The 27,171-nt window shown below is 37.1% G+C and overlaps 1 protein-coding gene across 1 annotated transcript in view; it reads left to right on the top strand.

Annotated features, from left to right (window-relative positions):
• The window catches only part of LOC124636820, a 59,946-nt gene that overhangs the window by 28,201 nt on the left and 4,574 nt on the right, over positions 1-27,171 (top strand). Inside the window, exons 5-26 of the mRNA XM_047172994.1 lie at positions 10,554-10,789; positions 10,981-11,164; positions 11,758-11,943; positions 12,060-12,312; positions 14,058-14,234; positions 16,906-17,064; positions 17,213-17,431; positions 17,716-17,829; positions 18,072-18,282; positions 18,468-18,621; positions 18,760-18,865; positions 21,175-21,333; positions 21,468-21,623; positions 21,692-22,864; positions 22,938-23,008; positions 23,083-23,192; positions 23,274-23,412; positions 24,246-24,405; positions 24,605-24,723; positions 25,116-25,215; positions 25,977-26,049; positions 26,910-27,035. Of these exons, the coding sequence (XP_047028950.1) occupies positions 10,554-10,789; positions 10,981-11,164; positions 11,758-11,943; positions 12,060-12,312; positions 14,058-14,234; positions 16,906-17,064; positions 17,213-17,431; positions 17,716-17,829; positions 18,072-18,282; positions 18,468-18,621; positions 18,760-18,865; positions 21,175-21,333; positions 21,468-21,623; positions 21,692-22,864; positions 22,938-23,008; positions 23,083-23,192; positions 23,274-23,412; positions 24,246-24,405; positions 24,605-24,723; positions 25,116-25,215; positions 25,977-26,049; positions 26,910-27,035 (4,385 nt within the window). The remainder of the gene's footprint in view (positions 1-10,553; positions 10,790-10,980; positions 11,165-11,757; positions 11,944-12,059; positions 12,313-14,057; positions 14,235-16,905; positions 17,065-17,212; positions 17,432-17,715; positions 17,830-18,071; positions 18,283-18,467; positions 18,622-18,759; positions 18,866-21,174; positions 21,334-21,467; positions 21,624-21,691; positions 22,865-22,937; positions 23,009-23,082; positions 23,193-23,273; positions 23,413-24,245; positions 24,406-24,604; positions 24,724-25,115; positions 25,216-25,976; positions 26,050-26,909; positions 27,036-27,171) is intronic.

Genomic DNA, 27,171 nt, shown 5'->3' with positions numbered 1-27,171 from the left:
ATATTTAACCACATTAACTAAACTACCCATATGCAGTGAAAGTGTATTAAATTAGGTTAGCCTGAAGCCGGGCGCGATGACCTGCCACTAATACGACCTTAAAACCATAGAGCACTATTCTACATTACTCTATGCATAGACTAGCGAGTGGCTAAGTAACAGAGGTCGATCGATTATAAGGTTAAGCAACCCTTGTGGGGATTGACCATCTATGTCAGGATGAGTTTTCGAGTTTCGGAAGGCACGTTAAGTTTGGAGTTCTTCCGTGTTTCGGAAGGCACGTTAAATTGGCGGATCTGAGCTGTCATTTGAACGTGTTTGCTAGTCGTAATGATGGAATGATGCTGAAATGGAGTACAACCAGCCCTACTGAAGGGTATCGGGTTAACCCTATAACTGGATTTAAGAGGGCAGATGGGCAGTCGGTCCATCAAAGTTATATTACAGACAACCAGTCTTACTAAGGGATATACTGGATTGAGGAGGACGGATAGGCAGTCACTCCATCAAAGTTAATATGCATTTTTTAAAGTCCAATTCTCCTTGTGAGAGGAGGCCTGTGCCCAGCAGTGGGACGATAAAAAAAAAGGCTGTAACAGTAAAGTCCAATTCTTGTTACCAAAGACTATAAATTAAATTAAAAGATTTCTTTGGCTTATTTTCAATACATTTCATAGTTAACAACATGCAACATACTGTGACTCATTAAAAAAAACAAAATAACATACTCAATACATTAATAATACCTCATTAATACCAGAGAACGTATAAATAAAACCGTTTGAACACCGCTTATTACCGATTCTGCCAAGAAAACACTCGATATAAAGTAATAGAAAGTAAGTAAGTATTTATTATTTATAAGGCAGTTATTAAAGGCCAAGGCTTGAAAAAATAACATAATTCATGGGTTTATAGATTGACCTATCACGAAGCCAAAAAACTATAGTAAGTAACTCGCATCTCATACATAAGTTTGTCTGTAATGGTCTATTGAACACCTCAAAGAATTCATTTAACTTCTATAAACTTTCTGAGGAAAATATAAAGACAATTTCATAAAATGAGCAAATTGAAACCATCCGATAAGTATACGCTTAACAAGGTGCTATTTGTAGAGTTCGTTTGGTTAAATTAAGGTACTAATGTCAGAAACAACTAAACCTATTTAATAGTTCATTGGTCAAGAAGACTATGCGCTGCTTTTGTCCGGATGTGCAGTGAAACTTGCGATATAAATACTTATAAACTAAAATAGCTTCTAACCACTTCGCTGTCCACGATTCAGACACAATCTATTGTATCACATATGACTCATGGGACAGGGAAGTTCTTAAGACAACACATTAGCAAAATGTCCTATACATATGCGTAAATTACTTTGACGTTACACAACACTCGTTGAAGGTACCATTAAATGCTCAACTTCTCTTGACTTTACCTACTTCAAACATTTCAACCGCTCTATTTTTCTAGCACTATTGATCTAAAGACCTGACGCTATGCATTGTTTTACAATAGAAGCCTGAACGCCTTTGTTCGTACTTATTGAATAGGCCGGAACTATACCTGCATAGCAATCCTGAAGTAAAACAGTAGTCCGTTCGTATTGGAAAATTCCTGTCCTGAATAACGTGACAGGAAAAACAAATGAAGACATTTTTGCGGGAAAATTAGTAAGAGATAGTCTGTGTGCCAATTTTGTGAGGGGTTCCTATTAGTTTTCTATTTGATATTGCTCATCATTACAACGATCAGGTATCCAGCCAATATCAAACTGAATAAAAACTTTGATTGGGTTACCTTCAAAATGAACTCTCAGTCAAATATATAGGGCCAACTATTACACGCCCGACAGTTAAGTTGGATTAACTCTACTTATTCTCATATTTTGTCTTAAGTATCTCAAGAAAAATAGAGGCAAAGTACATATTTCTGTCACATCAACGCTTGATTTTGACTAACCAAGTCCTACAGCCCCTTTTCCCAGCCCAATGTGTACATCATTACCACGAAATAAAAACTACAAAATACCCAACAGATTACATTAAAAACCCCCCATAAAACACATAATATTATCAATAAGTAAATAGCCGATCTCACGGGCGCGTTCCACAGTATTTGATACTATATACACTTGAGGCCTCGTAAAACGACCCCTCGGTAAATCTCGGATTAGCTCCCGCACAGTAATGTCCCGTTTATTTAGGCCGCCAGTGTAATCGGTTGGTATGTTTTTTTTTAACACTGGCGGGAAAATTTTCGTAATGGGCTAATTGGTTTGGCTCGTTAAGTCCTTTTGTTTGGTATATCAATAATTTATAGGTCCTAATTGTGGTAGAAATTGAATCATTTAAGTTACAATGTTAAACAGATCCCAAACTTATCATAAATCGTACAAATTTTAAAACTAAATAATATGGTCAGTCTATGTAAAACACTGGTAGTCAGCTGTATCCGATTAGACTGAAAACCGACCCTAACATAGTTCGGAAAAGGTTAGGCATATATGAAAATAATATAGTCACATATTCGCACTATATTCATTATCAAAACTGAAGTAATTTCACCTTAATTTCATAGTAAAACGCGGAAAAGCAACAAAACGTTTCCCCCTAGCTATTAGGCAAGTTTCTGAACGACCAACTTTCAACTAATGCTTAGCTGAAACCCTTCGCTATATTATAGGGTTGTCAACTATTATATTGCAAACAAATATATTTAATTTAAATGTTCCTCACGAGTATCACACCTGACTGTGTGTTGCTACAAACTGTTCAGTCGTTTTTGAGTTTTCCGTGAATAAACGGATAGAAGCAAAGGAATTTTCTTTGTAATATTAGATACCACTTGTTCCGTGGGAACTACTGCCTGTATCCGAATAAAATATAGCTTATGCTACTCAGGAATATTGTAGCTATCCAACAATGGAAGAATATTTCATCATTTATTCATCAGTTTCGGAGCCTTTGGATACAAACGAATATGACAAAAACAAAAGTCAAGTGCCTACTCAATTATGTTTATGTACCTACCTTTCTCTAAATACTTCTACAAACAAAACATTAAATGATTTGTATCAAAACAAAAAACCTGAAAGTCTTCCAAATTGACCTTTCCTTAAGGTAAACAAAACTGAAACATTAAACATCAAATAATTTGCCGAGTTTTGTTCATTTTATCCTTGTAATTAAAGATTTTTGTTACTTTCGAATGTCGTTTTTAAATAAAATGTTACATTACAATTAAGTATACAGAGAATTTTAGAAACAAATTAATTAGGGACATTTACATTCATATTTTATCGTAAATTTTGATCATCTAATCAGGTGTACCTCCTAAGGTACATTTATTGAAAATAATAATTAAAGAATATCTTTTGGTTTAACATTAAAATTAATCCTTATTTACCAACATTGAATTTTATAAGCTAGCTCACAAAAATCTTCCTTACTTAAATCTACACTAATATTATAAAGAGGAAAACTTAACTTAATGAATACGCTCAAAAACTACTGGACCGTTTTAAAAAAATCTTTCACCATTCGAAAGCTAAATTATCCACGAGAAACATAGGCTATATTTTATCCCGGTACGGGCAGTGATCACCACGCGACGGGGGTAAAACCGCGGGAAAACGGCTAGTAAAAAATAACTTAGATACTTACATTTTACTGACATCCCTAAATTCGTTCACTCAGAGCAAATAGGGGCAAGGCTCCCTTGTTTGCGATGCTTCGGCCACGAGTAAATTATTTTTATGTTTGTTTGCCACTAAGCTAATAGCTGCTGTTTCATTGGATCCCTTTAAGCTTCTAGTTTTCTTGACTAGCTGAGGATATTTTGGAAGGATGGAAAATATTCGGTAACAGCTAGTTTCCGTGGTTTCAACCTGTTCAGGGAAACATTAGAGAAAGCTCCATCTGGATAAAAGTAGTTTAATTCCTTTCTCAGGTTCTAGATTACCTTTCATTTTGAATGTTTTAGTAGTTATGGCGTGAAAGCTGGACAGACAGACTTACTTTCGGATTTTATTTTCGGGCCGAAGCTATTTTTTTTGTAAAAGGCGGTGGAATACGGCATAAAATAAAATGGTAAAGAAATAGTACCAAAGACTCCTTCATATATAACTATATCACTTTCAAAGTTCTTTCCAAATTCTCCCAAAATGCTCCATAACCTATCAAAACACAACATCACTTAGCCCAAACTTCCTCATTAAACTGACGTCATCATTTCCATTGTGTTAAGCCCCATATTTGCTTGCCGTGTCGGCTCATAAGTTTCCGTCTACGCTTGTCAGTAAACCTTAGTTAAACGACATTTTTAAGGGCCATTTCAGACTAGCAGTTTCTTCTGTGCGTGCGTCGGCGAACACACGCTTCATTTCGCATTTCGAACAACCCGTTCACTCGAACCACTACCTATACTTTGTTGTCAATTGTTTAACCGCGTTTAGTTACCATTGGAACATCTTTGGTCGTTATTACGGGTATTCTAAAGCCAGAAAGTTTGACAAATATATCAGGTCGCCCGAGTAACTTGGTTATGGAGTTCAGATAGGCAGTTGCTTCATATAGAACAGTAGTTCTCATCTGCATTCAGTTAAATTGGAAGCCGACCCCATAGTTAAAAAGGCTAGGCAGCTGATTAATTGAGTCTACGTGCTTCCCAAAATCGCAAATAATACGCTAGTCTGAAACCGCCGTAACTCAAACGACATTTGTAAGGGCGCTGCCCAGTTTAACGCTAGGCAAAGGTTAATAGCTCTCGTCAAATACTTATGAGCAATAACTGCTCGTTATTAAGTAAAGGTTACCGTTATATTGATAGTGAAAGCTGTTAAATGCTCGTAAAATTGGTTATAAGATGGCGAAGTTAATTGCAGGAGGGATCGTTGGGTACATATTATTTTTTTATATGTAAGTTAAAATATGGCAGATGGCCGATGGGGCCGAAAAGTGCTGGAGTGGAGACCACGGACTAGCAAGCGCAGCGTAGGACGTCCACCAACAAGGTGGACAGACGACCTTATAAAGGTCGCCGGAAGACGCTGGATGCAGGTCGCTTCCAACAGGTATCTGTGGAGATCAAAGGGGGAGGCCTGTGTTCAGCAGTGGACGTCCTATGGCTGAGATGATGATGATGAAGTTAAAATATTGGAATTTAGTGACTTCTGGTGTCACTGAAAGACCTAAACTAACCTATAGTTGGAAAACTGATGCAAATCTCTATATAAAACAAAGTTTTCCACCGCATACCCTATCAATCTACTCGCGATAAACTCAAAAATGACAGCATAGATTCTATATAAAACGTATGCGCAATAAAATATGTAGGTAGGCATATTTTCCACGCCAGTTCAACGTAGGAGAACAAACCTACATAATTATGTGTATGATCCAAACTGACTGCAGCAAAAAAGTTCTTGCTTTTACAAACGAAACTAGCTTAATTAAATTCAATACAGCCTAATTAAAACTTCCTCTTCACTCGAGCATATGTACTCTGCTCTCAAAAGCTCGACAGTACCATACATTCTACTATATATGATAGCTTAACTCTATACATTGGCAGTCCGCCAAACAGCCCTTAGGATTACCCCTTATATATGAGTAAATAAAATGATATATGGGAGTAATACCCCCATACGTATATCGTAGGTTTTTGCCACAACATTCATTTGTTTTTCTTGTATTATGTATTTTGTTTTTTTTAGATGTTATTGTACGATAGAGGTTTGGTGGTATGAGTATTTATTTTGAAAAGTAGTTGGCCTGCTATGAATCGTTTACTGCTACTTTTTGGCCGTAATTTATAACATAGACCACTCGACACACCCCTAACCTTCAATGAAAATACACATGCTGTAATTTAGATGTTATTACTAGCTTTCTATACTAGAGAAAAGAATCACCCGACTTCCGTAGGAACTTTTTTGGCACTTAGATAAAAAGTAGCATATAGCCTTCCTCAAAACATAAGCTATCTAACTCTGGAAGAATGCACGACAGATACGTTATTTCAAAACCAAATTCTATTTAAGAAAATCATCTCACATGAGCTAGTAAATAGTTAAAACAATGCAACATTCTCTAAAAATACTCTAATGTAAACAAATTCAAGGCCCATTAAACCGAAAATCCCAAAAGTTTATTTTTCAAAAATAATGTCTTGAAAACAACCACGGAAAACATTCCATGTCGTGTAGAGACTGAAGTTCTCATTTCGCGTATGTTTCGCAGCCATTAGGGAAATTTATTTGTATGAAAATGGACTATGCGGAGGTATTTTAGTATTATAGAGGTAGATGTTATGTAATATGGGTATGGGAGTTGGGTTTTGTGTGGAAATATTAAAAAGTGCTGGGTGGATGGTAGAGATGCTTATTAAGACATGGCTTCAAAACTCACCGTGTGTATTGATACCATGTGTGATACATGTATAATTTAATCAGGTCACTTATTTTGTAATATACTGTTTTATCATTTCCTGCCCTTATCTCTATTTTGTCTTGATTTCTTCCTGCCCTACCAACCTACCAACTCAGTTTCGGGTCAGCAATATGTCTTCTTCTATATTTCTCTATTCATCTTCTGTGAAGTAACACTATTTCCAACCAAAACGAAAAAAACTGCCGTAATATTTAAAAATATGTATATTTCAATTTCACGAAGAAATATTCTGAAATAAAGAATTCCATAATCAAAATTTTCCTCACGAAAGAAAGTAAAAGTAAAAAAAAGCATAGAGTAATTTGTATAAATTGGCAATTCATTAATGTACGGTGTTCGTAGCTCGCGTGAGTCGGAACGATTTGTAGGTCCATTCTCCATTTCAGCCTTGCCGACAAAGGGCACTTTTAGACCACATAAAATGGCTACGGAACTTAATACTCTTATTTCTTGAAAACCAACTCTCTATGAACAAGCTTTTGACAAACTAGGAGTAAAGAAACGCTACAAATGTTCCTTATTTTTTTTATGTTAGGCTCCACTTGTATGGTCTCGTCCACGGGGACTGTTTTTTCGGAGTGTAATGGAACGTATGTCTTTCGGTCGTTGAACTTATCATGTTGATTGTTCTGTTGCTATGCGAAAAATATGTACCTACTAACGTTTTTTCTTACTTTTTATCACGTAGGAAATTGTTTTTTTTTTTTGCTGAGAAATTGGTATTTTTTCTTCCTGTCTACATATACTGTAATATTAAAATAGAGTCGTAAAAAAACCGCCCTTCAATTTACCCATTAAATTCTGCAATTTGCGATTTTGAAAGGCCAGTTTTTACACTAACCTGATTCCCAATTACCATTTAGCACATAATAAGTCAGATAAAGGCAGTGAACTAAATAGTAACGTACGCTTTTGTAAGGCTTAATTGAGTTAATTAGCCTAGATTAGATTAGCCAATCTTATGGTAATTGACACTAATTGGATGTTCTGCTCTTCATTAGCTCGTATTAGTATCGCAACATACTTATTGGTAGTAAGTAGGCAAATTACATAAACAGAGCCGAAGCTGTTGATATAAGCTAAGAACTTTGTTTGACTTCTGAAGACATTCAAATAGACATGACCACCACTACTTGGTAAGACTACAATTAGGTTTAAAAAAAAACGATGAGAATGATGATTCTACGCTTTTTACAACAACGCAACCAAAGCATTTCTCCCCCAACTGTTCCAACTATAAACCCGTATATTTTACAGTAAATTCACAAAAAAGATGTCGTTCGTATCCCAAACGGTCGCGGGTCTGAGTCAGACGCGTTCCCGGGAGGACCCGCCGCCGAGGCAGCACTGCTCCCACCAACACGCCCATCGCCACATGCAGCTCAGCAGAAAAAACAGTCTCCCAGAATGGGACCCTCCCGAACAAAGAACCCGAAAGAACAGCCTCCCAGCCGATATCATGGACAGAATAACGGAATCCACCATCAGCACGATATCAGAAGAGTGACAGCTATCCCCGTAAGTGTTGCGATTGGTGTCCCCGTCACTCTAGTACGCATGGATGCACTCCAATGTAATGCACAGGATGGGAGAGAAAGGCTTTGGAACAGCCCCTTGCATGCTTAGAGGCTTATGTGATTAGGGGAAGACCCTGCACGAACCCCATAGATATATGTTGTGCGTAAATGTAAGCGAAGCGAAACAAAATCAAAAATGTTAAGAAGAAATGAATGTAGATGAGACGCAAGCAAGAGAAGAACATGTTAATGTAATGCCACTTGATTGAAGAACGATTGTTCGCGAAAATAATGTACAAACAAATGTGGATTTCTTTGTGTTTTATTTAAGGACAGCTATTACGGACCGATCAATTTCGGAGATTGCTTCACATAAAAGATGTATGGTAATACACGACCAACAGTATAATACATGCAAGTGGACGTAATTTGCCCCTGGAGTATAAATAATTCAACACGACCATGTCTAGACGTCATATCATGCATTTGTATGAAAATCGATTGCATCATAATGTTGTTGAACCCAGAAGGGAAATAATTAACAATATCGAAATAAAATTTTACATTTCTTTTCAGGATAAATTCATTCGAAACATTTATCTGTGTAAATCCAATTTGGAATTCATATGGCTATTATACGGGGTGAAACCTAAAATTCAATACACGCTCACAGAAACTTTAAAATTGCGACCAGCAAAAATCCGCTGCAAAATTTCGAGAGCTTTTCGGTGTCCAATTAATATTCGTAATCAATTTATATTTCCAGCGCCCCTGCCAGCCAGCCCGGTGGTGTTCAAATCTCAAGTTGAAATTGCTTCAATTAATAACCAGCGTAATTGAGGATCGATAGATTTATCCAGGCGGCTATTCGTTACTTTTGCCAAACATTTCTACTAAGCGATGTCAATATTGTGCTATCTGTCTTAAATTTTTCATTTCCTTGTATTTTAATATACGATCTTCTTTCCGTATTCATAAGTATCATTCATAACTGTATTAATATATTATATCCTCCATCATTAGTTGTACAAGCAATTCCACAAACTTGGATACACTCTAGTACATTGCCCTAATTTGCTACCAGTTTGTAAGCAACATAGGAGCATTTAAACCTTATTAGACATAATGATGTGAACTGACCAGCGGTTGACGATGAAGTATCACGCACGTATATGGAGCCTACAGTCGCAGCCTGATTAGGCGGAAACAAAACTTGATATTTCATAATCGATTACTTTCGACGTGTGCTTAACAAATTGTAGGTTTGGTTATGACTTTGCCCCTATATGTGGAAAACTACGTTACTGAGTCAGGACTTTTAGTGCACATGTATCTTTGTTATCATAAACGTTATTTATACCAGTTCTCTATCCAAATTACATTACATATAAAAAACGCCGCAGCCTGATACTCTAATTACTTTTAAAGTAAAAGAAACCCTTACGTCAGTTTAAGCCAGACTAGGTTAGAACAATTTATCAGATGAACCTGCAAGGTCGGGCGGACTTTCCCCTTACGTGCATACTAATAGAGCACGCGAAGTTATTTCTGTTGAGTGCATGCTACTGCACAGCTGTTTGTAAGCACAGATCTAACGATACCTATACGTATAAGAATGTTCGTGTTTAATTTAATTGAAGAGAAAATTGTAGTGCAAGTATTGGTATAGATAAGTAATGAGATACAATTTATAGAAACAGGGAAAGAGGCTACAGAAAGCATTTACACAAGATTACAGAATTCATCGATTTGATTGAAATACAGAGATAAATATGAATAACACTGAAACAAAATTTTGAAGAGAACCAACAAATTGGAAACCAAATTTACCAAAACGAACGAAAAAGCAATAAAAGCCTTCCCACTCCTGAAACTATGCGTAACAGGCAGGCCATATCGATGACGCCTTACGTAACACACATTATGTATGTAGGCCACGAGTCGCGGCCCCCGGGGCATGCAGCATTAAGGGCAGATTACCGATGACTCATCTATATTTCTCTACTTCATCACCATTTAATATTTTAATATAAAAACCTATGATCGTCAAACCAGTGTATGTTTTTGTATCTGCAAACCCTGTCTGCTTTTAATACCCAAATGTATTTGTATGTTATTATCGTTTTTTAAGTTTGTATTATTGTCTACCTATGTACAATTTCTTGTGATCCTTAAAACTGTATTTATTCCTCAATGATGTTGTGATTTTATTGTGACCTTATTTATTGTAACTGTATGTATTGTCTTTAACTAATTTATCGTTTACTTTATAGGAGAAAGATCTGACGCTATCCAATTTATATACTCATATAAACTTTCATCAGTAGCCAGTACATTCTCATGAAATAAATTTCAACTGTGTTCTTTTGTCCACGTCCCGACGCGGGCTCACCATTATGTATAACGATCACCCCCTTGCGTACATTTACATATTATTCCCATCTGCAGACAATCTATTGACCTAAACGAGCTCAATGGAACTGTACGGAACATTCACCATATGTACAAATTGCGAGGTTCTTTCTAATGCAATATTTGTACAAAAACTGTTACTTACGAAATTTCGCTCTCATTGTTACAGGCGGAGCGAGTTTTTAGGATGTGTCTCGTTCCCACTAAAAGATGCAATTAACTGCGACATATCCGGCACGTATTTCCTGCAACAAGGCTCTGGACGCGGCCAGAACGCGACGCAGGCGCACGCAAATGACAGATTCGTTAGAGAGGACCGCGTGACTGAAGGGGATCCAGGCAAGATGGCTACCGACAACATTGAAACTAGCACTAACGATGGCACTAAAGAAAATCATGATAAAGGTAAGCTCTTTCAAATGTCTCTTGAAAATGTCAAGCCAGACACTTAAAATTCCAAAATCTTTATTTCTCAAGCAGCAATATTATTCTATTTACTTACTACATTTAATAAAGAGCACCAATATAAATAACTTCAATATCATTAAGCTACAGCCTGAAGTCAAAAGTACCTTCAACATTACCCATGTCTTCAGGTGTATCAACAAACGGCCCATCATCCACCACAGCGAGCCAGGCTCAAGCAGTGGCGGCTGCCCTCCAGCGAGAGGCTGATGAGCACCTGTTCCTCCGATACTTGGAGCTGGACCCCCCTGAAGATCCCAACGCTCCCAGGAGAGCGCCCAGGAATGGCAGAACACCGTTCACTACCACAAGGAAGTGAGTACGATCTATCAACAATATATTAATTATTTATTTTAAGAGCTCATAATGACAAACATATTTTTAAGATACATCTGTCAAGGTGAGAATCAAAATCAAGAAAATGTTCAATTATTTACATATGCAGATTTCATTCTTTATGAATTCTACATTGTTTTGTTATTGAAAGATTTTATCTGATCATATCAAATGATTCTTTAGAATAATTCGCCCAAAAACCAGTACAGACATACAGATGATATAACAAGAGCGCTTCTTTTATGTTTTTGAATGAATTAGGAAAACCTTCGAAGCTTTTTGCATCTTAACTGTAAGATGTCTTATTGGCACTTTGATGTTTTAAGGGTGCTCATATTACATTAAGAAATTCTGGTTTCATCGAGAGCTTTCAAGTGATTTTTTACCTGGATGATGTACTTGAGTTTCATAATTTGCTTTTGCATTCATTATAGCAATTCTATTAAAAATTTTCACGTAGCCCATCATAATATTGTCTCTTAAAAAATCAAGATAATATATTCTTTTCAATATTTCTCTGGTTTGTATCTATATAAATTACGTATGTACTAAATTTTAACTTCACCTTCCAGACTCATCCGGGGTACTGCTGGTGGTTTCGGCTTCACCGTGGTATGGACCAGGCCACCCAGGGTTGAGAGGGTAGCGGCGGGAGGGTCAGCAGAGCGCGCGGGACTCAGGGCTGGTGACTATCTCGTGTTCGTGGGCAACAAGAATGTGGTGACGTCCAATGAGGAGGAAGTCAGAAACCTTGTCAAGTAAGTAGAGGCTAGATGACAATATTAATTTATATTTATGCTTTTATCAAGATTGATAAAAAATGAACTTTTTAAGCCCGTAAGATCTTTGTCTAATCCACTTTTCCTCTTTCCAGATCAGCAGGTCAAATGCTGAACATAGAAACGTTCAGAAGAGTGCCTCCAAACGGCGTTGGGATCCGACCGAGGCTGACGCAGGTGACCATTCCTCCAGCGGAGTCCACGCCCCCTCCACCTCCAAGGTCCCCAAGAGGAGCAGCCTTAGCGTCTCCAGCTACTGCCGCTCGACCCCCCACCGCCTGTTCTTCAACCAGCCAGTCTCTCGACAGACGCAAGCTCCATTTGCCCCAAGTCACATTCTCCAAAGAGGTCGGTAACGGAATCATCGTTTAGCACCTCATCGGAATCATTTTGGAAACTAGTCATCGTTATGGAGAGTCCATTTGATGTAACATTTTAGACTTAATATCTGTAACTATATATGGTACCTATCCATCATCGGTGTCAACGCGTTCAAGTTATTTATGGTCGAACAAATTTTCATTAACGATACCAACATCAAGTTACCAAAATTGGATTCTGAAGTTATTTAGACTTAGTTTCATCATATTTCTGCAAGTTTGTGTACGTCTCGTGGGCTCGCCATTAGAAACATTATTCGAATTTATTATTTTGGTATTTTTTGAGGCAAAATTTTTAACGATTTTGGTGCTAGTATTGGACCTTGTATTTTCTTGTGTGGAGTAACATTAGTTGTATGTTGTACAGTAGTGTGTATCGCATTTTGTTATTATTATTTTTTTTCTTTTTTTTTCTTGTACATACTTCATGATACATTCCATTATTATAGTTTGTAAGTTCTAGATTATTCTAAATAGGAAATTAAGTGTACTGCCGGTTTTTGATCGAAATGTTTATGACCCATTAGAAATCACTGATGAAATTATTTATTTAGATGGTAACGTAAATATTTTTATGTCAAAATTTTATTGTAATTTAAATTGTTCCTTAAAAATCTGCAGTTTACACAGTCTTAGCTAGTGTATGGTCTTTTATTACGATCTTAGTTTTTAAGTGACAATCATTCAAAGGGGAATCGTTACGTTTAAGCTTACTGTTTTTGTTAATATTTATTTTGTTAATGTTTTTTTTTTCTTTTCTTATTTATTTTCTTTGTCTTATGTAATGCGTGTTGTAACTTCAGTAGGTATCATAGTGGTGTTTTTTGTATAATTTTCTTTTTGTAACTCTATGATTTTGTATTTAATTTTAATTTATTTTATTCGTGTATTGGATGCAAAAATTTCGTTCCTGTTGTTTTTATTTCGTTTTTTAATTTATGTTCTATATTTTTAAGTGCAAATAAATTTATTGCTTTTACTTTCCTTTTGTTTTTTTTTTAATTTTTTTTTTCTTTGTTCTCATTACATCACCCATTATCATAAGTTGAAACCAGTATTTAGCATACAACTTACTGCATATAACTTTGCGCTTGAATTTAATTTCCAAAGTTATCAAAAGGTTGAATTTTTGTATAAAGGGTCAGATTTGCACGAAGGGGTATCGGGTTGCCATTAAAACTGAATAAAGGAGGCTAGACCGGCAGTCGCTACATCTTAAACCCTGCTGAATCTAAGAAGACTGGAACCCGACCCCAACATAGCAGACATAAAAATAACATTATATTCAAGCAGATTAATCAGTCATCTAAACCAATAAACAAATCATGAATTTTTAGAATTACACAAGAAATAATTTACAATTAGGCATATTGATAAACTGTACCGATTATCAATAGTTCACGCCATTTTTGACAAATAAACAAAGAAACACATTATAAGTACTACCCTCTCAAATGTCATACAAACTCAGACATATGTCACTTTAAGAAATGACAAATAAAGTCTAAACGCAAGTAAATCAGAATCAGATCCAGGAGGGGTTAGCCGGTAAACACTATCACCATACCAATTTCATATACATAAACATTAGGACCAATATCATGATCCATCAATGTAGCTGCTCCTAAGTGCTAATCATTGACAATCGTTCATAATTCACACCTGTTTTTCAAAAATTCCACACAAGTTAATAGCTTATTTAAACCCTCTCAGACGCCAGGGTTAGCAACTGATGGCAGAAAACGCGCGCTCCTAGCCGTGGTGGCCAGAGAGCAGCATTACGGGACCTGCCTACAATTCGGCCTCGTCAGATTTGTGTCACCCCTTGCTGAGAGAGCAGACCTCATAGCGCCAAATGATCACCAGCTGCTGTTCCAAAATATTGAAGAGGTGAGTTTTGACAATATAACCAAAGTTTCCGTTCACAAATGATTACTCATTCATAATCCATGGATATTCTTATATGCAGTGAAAGACTTTAGTAGCATAACTTCAAGACGTTGAAAATAACCTCTAATCAATTTCCATTGATCATTAGATGGCTCCGTCGCAAAATGTCCACTTCTCAAAATGTCCACTGGTCGCAAAGTGTCGTTTTCTCAGAATGTCTCTTTCGCAAAATGTCAACTTCGCAAAATGTCTCTTTCGCAGAATGTCCACTTCGCAAAAAGTCCCTTTCGCATATTGTCCCCTTTTTATTTCTGATTTACTTTAATCATGATTCAAGTTGTTGAGTTGTGCTTTTCAACGCCATCGAACAACGAATGCTTTGGAAAGCTGGCACCGACGCGTTAATACAGGACGTATACCAAGAAAACCAAGTCTGCATATATTTGTCTTTAAGTTGAAAAAGGAAAGTAAATACTGGGATAGAGAAATAAGGAACAGTCTTTTTAAAAATGTGCAGCACAATAGAAGAAAAGTTGACATTTATTTTGATAAAAAATATAAGGTTCAATTAGAACGAAATAATTTGACATTACCACAATTTATAAAAAAAGTAATTTTTTTACAGTTAACGGTTGGTAGGTAATTAAAGTGTGTTCAATTTTTTTTTCTAGTTAATAACAATCATGTTGGTAATTTAATTACTTTAAATCAAGCGATTATGCAAAGAAATAAATCTGATTTGTACTATGTTTTTTTTTTTTGCTTACCTATATCGAAACAAATAAACACACGTCAAACATGATATATGTGAAAGCTAATTGCTAAAATGAATTCTGATTAAAGTAAATCAGAAATAAAAAGGGGACAATATGCGAAAGGGACTTTTTGCGAAGTGGACATTCTGCGAAAGAGACATTTTGTGAAGTGGACATTTTGCGAAAGAGACATTCTGAGAAAACGACACTTTGCGACCAGTGGACATTTTGAGAAGTAGACATTTTGCGACGGAGCCCCATTAGATCAACTTATATATGTCACCGTAAGATTACAAACATCGTTAGATTACAATCTATCTCGAGAGATTGTAAACTGTCGAATTATTGTAAACCGTAACACCTGATTGCAATTTAACGCATTATTTTTCGCTATATTATAATCTATCGATGAGAAATTGTCAAATTGTCAACTGTCCGAAAGCTCTCCCTGATTGGTCAGTCTTTTTGTAAGATCGAGAGCGATGTAGAGCGGTCAAATTGTCAACTGGCGTAGAACGGAATGCATCTTGCGCGCTGATTGGTAGAACGTCAAAAAAGACAATGTTCTTTGCAACTCCCGGTGTCACAGCTCTTTGACGTGCAAAAATAAGTGACGGTTTAATTTTTTATAAAATCAAAAATTGTACTTAATTTTTAAGACTCAAATTACACACAATTAAAAATTGAAGTTAGTGACGAAAACGAATCGCTGCAAAACCGACTCCACGTAGTCTTGTCTGCCCTACCCCTAGAGTGCAATTCAAAACCGCGTAGGCGCGGAGGGGCGAGGCGGCCTGCGAGCTGAGGCGCAGGTAGTTTCAGCGCTCGCCGCCGCGGCTGAGGCTGGCCGGCTCTGCCGGCCAGAAAGCCGAAGCTGCGGTGGTGAGCGTGAAAACCATCTGCGACGATAAGCTCGCATGGGACCGCCGGAGCCCCGCAGCGCCGGAGCCGTGACAGAAGTTATGCTTGCTGCATGTTGCATGCTTACTTCCATGCTGGGTCAATTAATATGGGATGTGTTATATTTTAAACAAAAAACTCAGTAGGTACGAGTTAAAAAATTAGAAGGTAAATAAATATTTTTATGATGTCATTTAATAGTATTTAAGAAGTTTACTGTTAGAATGCATGCTACAAATTTAGATGCAAAAAAATAACCATCATGCTGAGTTGTATTTAGAGTGGAAGATAACTCGTGGCTAAGATAGTATTATTTAGATGCTCGACGCTTTATTAATTGTGGCTGACTTAGTAATTTAGAAGGCAACATACATTTTTGGGGGCGAATAATGATATTAAAAAGAAGCCTGTTTAATTAACACCCCTTTTATTTTATTTTTAAATATTAGTTTGTATTTGAAGACAAAATACCTAACTGTATTTTTATAAGAGTTATTTTTATATAAATTTAATACTTGAAGAATTTTTGAAGAGCATTTATTTTATTTAACTGACACCTCTATTTCATTCCTAACTCTACGGGAACTCCATGGGAACAGAACGGCTGGTCGTGATTGGTCGATCTTACAAAAAGACTGACCAATCAGAGAGAGCTTTCGGACAGTTGACAATTTGACAATTTCTCATCGATAGATTATAATATAGCGAAAAATAATGCGTTAAATTGCAATCAGATGTTACGGTTCACAATAATTCGATAGTTTACAATCTCTCGAGATAGATTGTAATCTAACGATGTTTGTAATCTTACGGTAACATATATATTGGTCACAATGATGGGATTTGGGATCAATATGAGGGATTAGATCGTAACACACTAGACAACGCGAACGTAGTAAAAGATCTTCTTTGATCGCAATAATATTTCCGTAAATTGAAATCAGTGAATGCATGCCTATTGCAGTTCACCCAAAAATATACTACCTTAAGTAAGAAAGCTTTCACCTTACTTCCAGATCTTCAGACTATCAGAAGACATCTTAGACCAAGTGGTGCAAGATGACGGAGAGATACAGACGTCGACTGTGGTCGCAATCTACCTGCAGAAGACTCCCGTGTTCCTTAGCCTTTACAAAAAGTACTGCCTTGGTCTCAAGAGAGCTGACTGTGTTTTGGTAAGCCTTAAAGAGCTTCATGAAAGTAATCTTGGGATCTCTCATGATTAATATAATAAATACAATGTCCAGAGAATATGGAAAATAAGATTTTATAGGTAATTTACCTCTCATGAAATTACCTTGATTCAGCAACATTTCTATTCAGGTAAAAAAGTCAAAAGACCCAAGTGGAGCATTTTCCCGGTTCTGCACAAGCCCACCCATACCTAGAAGAAGACCAGACATCACGTCGCTAGTCCACAAACCATTGGAGCAGTTCCGAGAGTTACTCCGGCTGATGAGAGCGGCAGCGGCGGCAAATGGTGCTGGACCTTACGACCAGCTAGAGAAGAAGCAGCTTCAAGTTATTGTGGAGCAGTTACAGGTAAATACAATGGATGAACCGGGAAAAAAAAAACAGAAATATAGTATTAGAACTTGTCTATACTAAAATTACGAGTGAGCATTTCACCTTAGTCATGCTATATGAGCTGAATGTTGCTACTCAGATCGTCAAGATACAGGCCGCAGCCTAGTTTGAGGGTCACTGCTAAACCTGTACTTACTATAATTCTGTTTGGCGAATAATAAAAAAATAAAAAACAAAAATAAAGAGAAGAACTTTACATTTGATCTTGAGTATTAAATAAGTGTAATATGTATTTATAGAGTGGTTACCAAGACGTGACAGCTGGTTCAGGCCTGATGGGCCTCGCTGGAGATGGCAAGCCGCTGCTGTCCGTCGCCGACTTGGAAAGTCGACTTGTGTTCACTAGGTGTAAGGTAAATATCAGTTCTTGCAGAATGCAATATGGTAAAAGTGAGATCCATGACATAGTTATAAAGCATGTTTTAGAAAAGAGCCTCCTTATCACATAATTAAAGAAAATTGAATAATTTGAGAGTCAAAGTCAAAGTATTTATTATTTGTAAAACATAGGTAAACATAAAATGTAGATCTTAAAATTAAATAAGATGCTACAAAATCGATCTACTTGAAGTTCACATGACGTGTTTCCTTGCAGCCATTCGTGCTAAGCACGGCAGGTCGTCAATGGATCTTCGGAGGTGAGCTCTCGAGGGTCGAGGGTCGCGCAGTGAGACCATACTGGGCGCTGCTGTTCAGTGACCTGCTTCTCTTCGCTACCGTCTCGAGGGACCGGGTGCTGTTCGTGACTGAGGAACCAGTCGCGTTAGGGACCGTGTCCGAAGCACAGTTCAATGTTAGGAAGAAAGGTTGGTAACAGTTTTTAGGCTTAAGTAATTCACAGCTGTACAAAGAATAACTTACATATATGATTGTATTACATGTATTAATTGAAACAATTATTTTTTTTCCTTTATTGAAAGGAAGTTTTCTTACCCACTAGCTTGATCTTTTTCTCTATTAATTTATTATAAAAATCATATTTCTATTCCAGCAACGGAATTCCGCTTAATCCTGGGCCGTGCAGGTGGCGAGTCTCCGCTAGTCTCGTGTTCGCCACGCACGCCAGCTCGGACAAGAACAGTCGTGTTAAGAGCTCCCTCCATCGATCTGAAGGCGGTTTGGCAGAGCTTACTGCAGAGGCAAATGTAAGTACTAGTTATTTTAAATGTGGATAGATGACTCAACAGAATTATTGAAGACTTAAAAATACAAACATTAGTATTGCGAAAGCACACTCAACTCTTAAAATACAGCACACTAAATCCCAACTTTCACCCTTCCAGTTACCGTGCCCACACGATGTCAGGCACTCCGCTAGGCTCGCCGCTGGACTCGCCGGACCCGCAGCTGACGTTCTCCCTCGCCACGCTGGACTCACAGCAACGCCAGGTATCAGCGTCCAGCATCCAACGGCACTCCAGCCTGGCCCTCTTACCGGCCAGCTCCTACCGCTCGCACCTCAACATGCTCGTCGAAGAACGCCCAGAAAAGGAAGTCAGAGTTAGTTTTGACTTCAGAACGAGTTCAGAGTCCCCTACTCCTCAACCAGTCAGAGGACCCCTTAGTACAGTATGGAGAACAGCCCCTACCCCTGAAACGCCGTCCGCTAATCTCTCCCCGGCGGAGTCACAAACGTTCTCCTCACACTTTGTCTCGTCGTCAAGTATTGAAAAGAATGATGAGCCTCACACATCACCGAGTGCCCAACTAACACCTGACGGTGGCGATGAATATTCAGAAAGTTCACCCTGCAGATGGGAATCCTTCGAAGCTGATCTAGCTCTAGCAGACTTGGATGTCGACCCTTCGTACAAACACGATGTCGAGGAGCGTATCTTTCTGCCAGACGATCCCCTTCTGCAGCGGATGGCTCTGCCGGAGCGGCCGACGCCGCCGGCTTATCTGGAACTTTGATCTGCGGAGTCCGATCCGGAGCTGGCAGACTCCTGCTATCCCCGGAATCGTGGCAATTGGAGATAGGTCTTTGAACCGAAATCTTGAACGGTGTGTTCTAGTAGTCATGTTTAGCCGGTGTTTAGGAGAGGGTGTGGAAAGCTTTCGCCGAGTAGACTGGCGAGTTTGTTGGATTGTTATAAAAATCGCTTATAGTCGAGATTAAGGTTGTGGTAACAAAATTTTGAGAGACATATTTTCGAACATTAGCAGTATTAAAGAAATCTCGGTATTTTGATTATATTAGAGAAAAATAATTTGTAAGTCTGAAGCCCCACTTATGATATGCGACCGGGTATTAATGAAAATTTACTTATCACAGAACTGAATTCACGATTGGGTATTTTACAAATCGCTTTAGTATAATCGAAAATGTGTATGCCAATATTTACCAAATAGTAAATCAGTGTCAAATGTAACTATAGGGTACCAATAGTAAAGATTTGTGTACAATACATTACACTTTTTTGGATAACACGTTTGCTTAAGTCTTCCGTCCTTTTCTTACAATTCAAAAGCTTCATTATGTTGGTAGTTGTTTGAGCGGCGCACTCTACTTCTCGATCCTCCAACTGTGTAATGGAACAATTAGCGAATACGGTGTTGATGTTGTATGTACAGACACTGAACATTGTAAATCTGTACATAGAGTTAATTGTACAGGTCATGTGGATATTTGGCGATCTGCTTCGCGAAATCAATCATGTAGTTGCCATCATTGCACACTTAGAGCATTTTGATTTAAACAATGCTTCTTATGTTGAAACCTTCATCGCCATTAGATATAAATATATTTACAAAGAAAAATGGTAGTCGATGTTAAATGTGACTGATTTATTTGATGCTTTTTTATTTATTAGTGTAATAAATAAACACATAGAGTATTTTATTCATGTAACAGCAGATGTACTTGTTAATGACGATTTAGAAGATCGTTTACTTGTGTCGCTAGCATCGCAAAATGTTCACATAACCTAAACGTTTCCCGGGAAATTTTTTGTATGTGTATAAACATTTTTTTTACAAATCTACGTAGTTAGAATCCGATAATTTTCGATGTCTTTGGCTGTGTGTAAATTAGTAATATAGTCTAATGATAGTATGATGAAAAAATTATAATTTTGAGAAAGCATTTTACTTATAGTTCCGGTTTCTTCATGACATATTAATGGATTAAATAATATAAAATTTGGATATTTATGTTTAGATCGGAGCAGAATATTTCTTATTATCCGTAAATAAAGTGATTTTATCAATGGCGAAATAACATTATTTTTATTTAATGAGGGCCCAAAATTTTGCGACGCTAACGAATATTGAATTATTTTTTATAGATCTACCATTTTTCTCTGTATATTTTACATGCTAAGCAAATGAATGTTATTGTTTTCAAATACTTAAAATTGGTCTAAACAAATTCAGAATTTACATAGCTGGTTTTAATTTCGTTCACTTTACTATTACATTAAAGTTCTTAGTCAATAAATTAATAAAAAAAAAAATAGCTCATTTTGAAAATACACGAGTAATAAATAGCAATACTTCACAACCTACAATTCCTAGAAGCAAGTTTTGTTATGTGTTTTAATAATCAAAAAGTAAGTAAAACTACACCTATTCTAATATCACCAAATATCCACTTAACCAAACTAAACATAACATAATATTTCCTAGAAAAACCCTAAATTACATAAATAGTGGTGGTAAATTACATAAAACACTTCAAAACTTCTGGAACATTCTAGACGCGACGCAGTTCAGTGGAAACACAGACTGGGGGAGGGGGAAGTGCCACTGAAGGAGCCAGGAGTACTCGCAGCAGAGGATCTACTCTTCATCTGCAGAGGTGGATGACGCAACTGCCTGAAGCCGAGGAGCTGGATCCACCTGAACCTGATATGGAAGTAAGTTATGATAAGCAAATTATCAATGATAACGGTGGTTCCACCTCCGTTAAATGTTGAAATAGAAGGGTATACTGGTAAACGAAAACTAAAGAAAATGATGTTTATTTATTTTACTATACCATTTTTACTAGATGTGGAGCGTAGAGGAATTAAGGAAACGGTCCAAAGAACTTAATCTGTTAGAGGTAGCCGATCTTGTTTCAAGCCATGAAGCTAAAGGAACGTCGCCAGGAGACAAGAAGGATAACGATCGAAGTCCATCAAAAAGCAGCAATTCAGGAAGTCAAGTATGTATAGCAGCAATAATTCTAAAATGTCATGAATACATTTCATTAAAAACACTGTTATATTACAGATAACGGTAAGGACAAGCCCAGTGGTTGTAGACACGATACCCGTCTGCAGACAGTGCCACAAAAAGTGTTTGTCCAAACCAAATAGTCCCTTAGTGTCCCAAAAGGAACCGCCAGTGATACCCGCCAAACCAAAAACCGAGGCATCGCCCCAAAATTCCAACTCTAATAAGAGTTCCACCAGTCCATGTAGCGCACATTGTGGCAATCGCAAGCCAAGAAACTTCTCACACTTAGAACGTAAAAATGCCATTAAATTGCGTCCCGAAGATGGGCCCAGAGCAGCGAAGAAGGTTATAGATTCTATAGAACAAAGCCAGAGAATGCTCAAATCAACGTCTTACGAACTGAAAACTGATTCACCAATTTTAAGCAGAAGCGTTCATTCAATTCATACAAAGAGCCAGTTAGAATTAAGAAAAGATAACTCAATAAGATCACCAAGTCCATCATCTAGTAGTCGAAACAGTCCACTGTCAACTAGCCACACAACCTGTAGTTCTATGGTCTTTAATTCTAGTTCTAACGATTTAAGAATGTCCAATTCAAACATTGCCAACCAGGTCCAATGCGTCATTGCTCAAGAGAAATACTTGAACGAGGTGAAATGTGTTGAAAGTATAACTTTAACGAAAACCAAAACAGCAACGTCCAGCTACCCATCGCCTGCGTCTGTTAGAAAAGAACAAATTACTAGACAGAAAGCTGAAAACGTACTCAACAAAGTTTTAGGCATGAATATTATAACTAAAAGGGAGAATGTCGGTTCTTGTTTGAAGACGTCATCGGTATTCTTAGAAGATGATTCAATACACGAAGATGACAATGATTTTAAAATAGAGAGAGGTCTCAGACGGTCCCCTAGAATGGGCATTTCAGCAGTCAGTAAAATGAATGGTGACATAAATAAGAAGACTGAAGATGTAAATGCAAATGCTACTGACGCAGGCTCAGATGATGATTTAGAGTTAGGACCCCTAATGTTGATGGGCCTATCAGCCATCAATCCTGCAGCGCATTTAATGAGAGTCGAACCATTTAAAAGAGCTTCAGGGACGAGTTTGAACAATCCATGTTCTAGGCCAGGTAGCCTTGGCTCAGTCAAGTCAGAATCTCCTGTTCCTAATATAGCTGTCGTCCCACCAACGCCCGACTATAATTCCACTAATAAGACTGTGAGTTCTCTTTTGAGGTGTTGGTTACTTGTTAGCAGATTTCAATGATTTTGACTTTCTTCTAAAATTTCAGGATGACCTTGTAGATGAGTCCCCAGATTCCCCTGATGTCCCAGACGACCTGCCTTATGTAACGCTCAAAAGGTGTGTTAACAAAAATTATAAGTTTATTTTTAAGCTGGTCGGTATTGTTGTAAAGACTACTAATGTTGTTTAAGATATGGAACAATGTCAAGCCTGGAGAGATTACCGTCCGATGAGACTGACGATGGCAACGTAAGACTGACAGCACAAGAGCCAGAAACTTCGAAAGCTTATAACAATCCAGGTAACATTCATAAAAATGGTAATAACACAAATGAAGATTACTTAAAAACAAACCTTATATCTGTTATTGTTTTTTTTCTAGTAACTGGTGCTGCTGGTGGTATAATGGGCTGGACAGCAAGAGCCGGGTCTTTTGTCGTGGAGAAAATGAACATCTTCAGTTATACTGAGAGTGTACCCAGCACAGCTATAGCGCACAAACAACCTTCGTTCTTAGAAAGGTATGCTATTATTAACATGAAATTTTTGAATAAAATCTGGACCCATTTTAACCGATACTACCATTTATTTTTATTATTCATCTTTCTCTTTATTTAGTGATATTTTCTTCTCTAAGCCATCCAAATATTTAAATAAGTAATAGGTAATGGCGAAGGCCCATGGGGTAACCTAAATCATCAAAACCTTTACTTGTTTTTACCAAAGTTCTATTGTCATTTAAAATACTATCGTGCCTAATAATATTTTTCCCAAAATAGGTGGAAATCTTATCGATGGAGAGACAAGAAGGAGCGATGAGTATGTCTGGGTGGAATATGTAGTTAAACTATTAATATATTTTGTGACTATTTTTATACAAATACAGCTCCTAGAGCAATTCCAAAATTACAGGAGATTGATAATTATTAATAGAATTAGAAAGTATAAAAATATTTATATACGTTTTGCAAATACCGTAACTAGATACTATTGTAGTTTTTGCTAGAAATAATGGTATACGACTATTATGTCTTAACGCTAGTTTTCAAAATAATCGTTCATCAATATGAAATTATTCTAGGAATATATTTTAAAATTAGACTTTAATATTAATAGAATATATAAACATTTTGCAATATTATAATTATTATAATTTGTAGACTTGTAACCTAATAATTGTAGTGAGTGAATTTAACTAATTTGGGAATTTTATACCTCTTAAATCATTTTAATCATAGAGCTAGCAAATATTTGTAAATATTATATCTAGATAATATTTTGTAGCTAATATAATCAACGTAATGCCAATTAATAATAAAGGTTTCCATGATACTAAACAGTTTGATTTTATTAGATGTCTCGGAGTAAGTGATTGGAAGTCCACAATTGGTACAGAAGAGGGCACTGGAGAAACGGGGGAGGGGAGTGGAGCAAGTGGCGAAGAAGCTTGGGGCACTCCATCATCTGGAGACCTGTCGGATAACCTGCCTGATTCTGAACATGGAACTCTGTCGGTAAAGATTTGTGTACTTTATTATTATTGAAACAAAAAACTAAAAGATGAGGAGTAATGTAAATGGTAGAATAGAATATAAACCAGTTTTAAATAAATAATTTATAAGAACTGAAACAGCAATCAAGAGCTTAGCTAGAAAAAGGAATATTCAGGAATTATGTTATGCCTTTTGAATGGAAATTCCTTCACCATTTCAGTCCCCAACGAAGTCATCATCTTCATACGCCGGTGATGATGATACGGAGCTGATGATGGATGAACTCCTCATGGCCCCAACTATTACAGGACCTACAACCATGAGACCACTTTTGCCAAGGTAAATAATTAAAATGTATCTAAAGCATGCTTATTTACAAAATAAAGGTTACTTATTATGCACATATTTGGCAAAGTATTAGATAAAGCTGTTTAGATAAAACCATTTGCTTAAGCACAATTATTGTAGTTAATATTTGTGCAGATTTCATAATTTTTATCATGTTCTCAAATGCTTTACTTAGAACGAATAATATTTTAACTTTTTGATTGTTTATAATCAAATGTACAAAAACTTTTAGACACTCTTTTCTGCGTTTCTAAAACTAACACTGTAGCCTTTCACTATTCCTAATTTAAATCCTTACAAAGTGAGTTTTGGGATCGCAAACTAATCGGCATAGACATAAAAATTTCAAAGAAACACAATACTAATGACTACCTTGAACGTAGGGATGTTTTTAGGAGAAGACTGGAACCTCTCATGGAGGAAGAGTGTTCTGACAGTGGTAGCGAAGACAACAAGCCTACCCCCACCAACTCTGACGACCAGGTGAATATTAACGCTAATTATAATAGAACTCTAACAAATAGTTGCACCAAAGTTCCTAATAACGTTGTATTTGAAGTTGTTACATTTTACAATAAATCTCCAGAATTCACAAACTTGATGTAATGCACTCCAAAACCCGTAATAATATCCTACAGTTTTCCAGAGCCGAAGTTTGGTGCAAACACCTAACCTAACCGACCAAATGTAATATTGTATTGATATGTAATACTAATAAGTAATACGTACGTAATATTTAATTTATGACCTAAATAAGATATTTGTTCACATCGAATGTAATATGTGTAAAACATAAATATCGTCTGTCAAAATTGACTCAATTAGATACATCAATTTTTACCATGGTTTACATTCATATGTAGCTGCACGAAATCTTGTCAAGAAGTCAAATTTGGCAGATAGCTAATTATTATTATAGTAATGTAGGCGTATCGTTGTAACCCATAGCATGCCAATAACTATACAGAATAATGTTATTGGGTACAGCATGCTTGTTGCATGAAATATTTGAGTAAACCCCTAAGTATCTTAAATGTTATTTATTTGAAATTAGGTAGAATAACTTTGAACGACCGCCACAAATCGCGAATAGAGCAAGGCAAAATTCAAAATTGAAGGCTTTGATATTTCGAAATATTTTATGTCTGGACTCGTGCTCCAGCTATTGGCAAATGGAAGTAAAGTCCCGTAGCTAGGTTATATCTCACATTGTGACTGGTCCGCTGGTGCGGCGCTTGGCGCAGGGCAGCGAGCGTGGCCTCGATGCTGACGACTGTTGCGACGTGCCGCACCCGCCGCCCTCTGCTTCCGATCAAGGTGAGTTCCCCAAGCGTATATGGACGACATCATAGCTTTCGGTAAGTGTTAGTTAGAGGATCATGTGTGCGATGTTCTGTGAGCGACGGTAGTGACTTTACGTTTTGGTAGGACTCTGCATTTCTTTTGTAGCATTCATACTGCCATCTGTAAGAGATTTAAAGCAATGCTCGCTGGCATAATATTTCTGGGCATTAATTGTGTTCTTCTTCATACAAAACTTTTCTTTGCATTTAGCATTTTCGATTGTAAATAAAAAGTGTCTGTTTGAGGCGATGAATGCAAAAGTATGGAATGAATCATTTGAATACTCTCTTACATCAACTTTAACATTTGCACACAATACAGTGTCAAGCACCCCTAACATTACTAACAGAGAAAATACATTTTGACAGAGAAATGGACAACTTGACATTTGATGGAAGGTGAGAGATCCAAGAGTCTCGCAAATAAACACAAATTTATTGATCATGACGTTAATGTACCTCTCTACGGAGTCAGCACGATGCATGAGTATTATTACAAAAATCATTAAATGTACGCATTTTACCAGAAATAATAACTGCTTTAATTTAAAGCTTAGCTTCTTATATTTTTACTTATTCGAGAATGGTTTCGAGCTTAAAGATCAAATATTAATTTCTGGTAAACAGGCAATTTGTTCCCCTGTACGCATGGTACCAATATGTAGCTAGCACTCCACGTATAGTATTATTACTATGTATGATGTTTACATACGATATCAATTTATTCAGTACATGTTTTGTATACATGATCACACACACATAGACACTGGACTGTTACGGACTGATCACGATGGTGTGTTGGTGGTTGAGAGTGCAGGAGTGGTGATGTTGCAGAACCAGAGGGCGGGGGTGCGGGCGTCGGCCCAGCTGCTGGAGGGGAGGGAGGTGGTGGCGCCGAGTGCGAGCTGAGCCCCGACCGGACGCCCACCAACGAGGCGCCCTCGACGCCCTTACTATCTGGTAACGTTACCTAGTTTCAGTTATAAGAAATATTTAAACACTATGATAGCATCGAAAGCGAAACTAATAAGGTTGTCTGGCAGAAATCGCTCTTAACGATAAGACCGCCCATTATGCCAACTACTTTAACTAGACT

The sequence above is a fragment of the Helicoverpa zea genome, chromosome 2 (genome assembly GCF_022581195.2).
Source record: "Helicoverpa zea isolate HzStark_Cry1AcR chromosome 2, ilHelZeax1.1, whole genome shotgun sequence".
Classification (NCBI taxonomy): Eukaryota; Metazoa; Arthropoda; class Insecta; order Lepidoptera; family Noctuidae; genus Helicoverpa; species Helicoverpa zea.
This window is presented reverse-complemented; position numbering and strand designations above follow the sequence as displayed.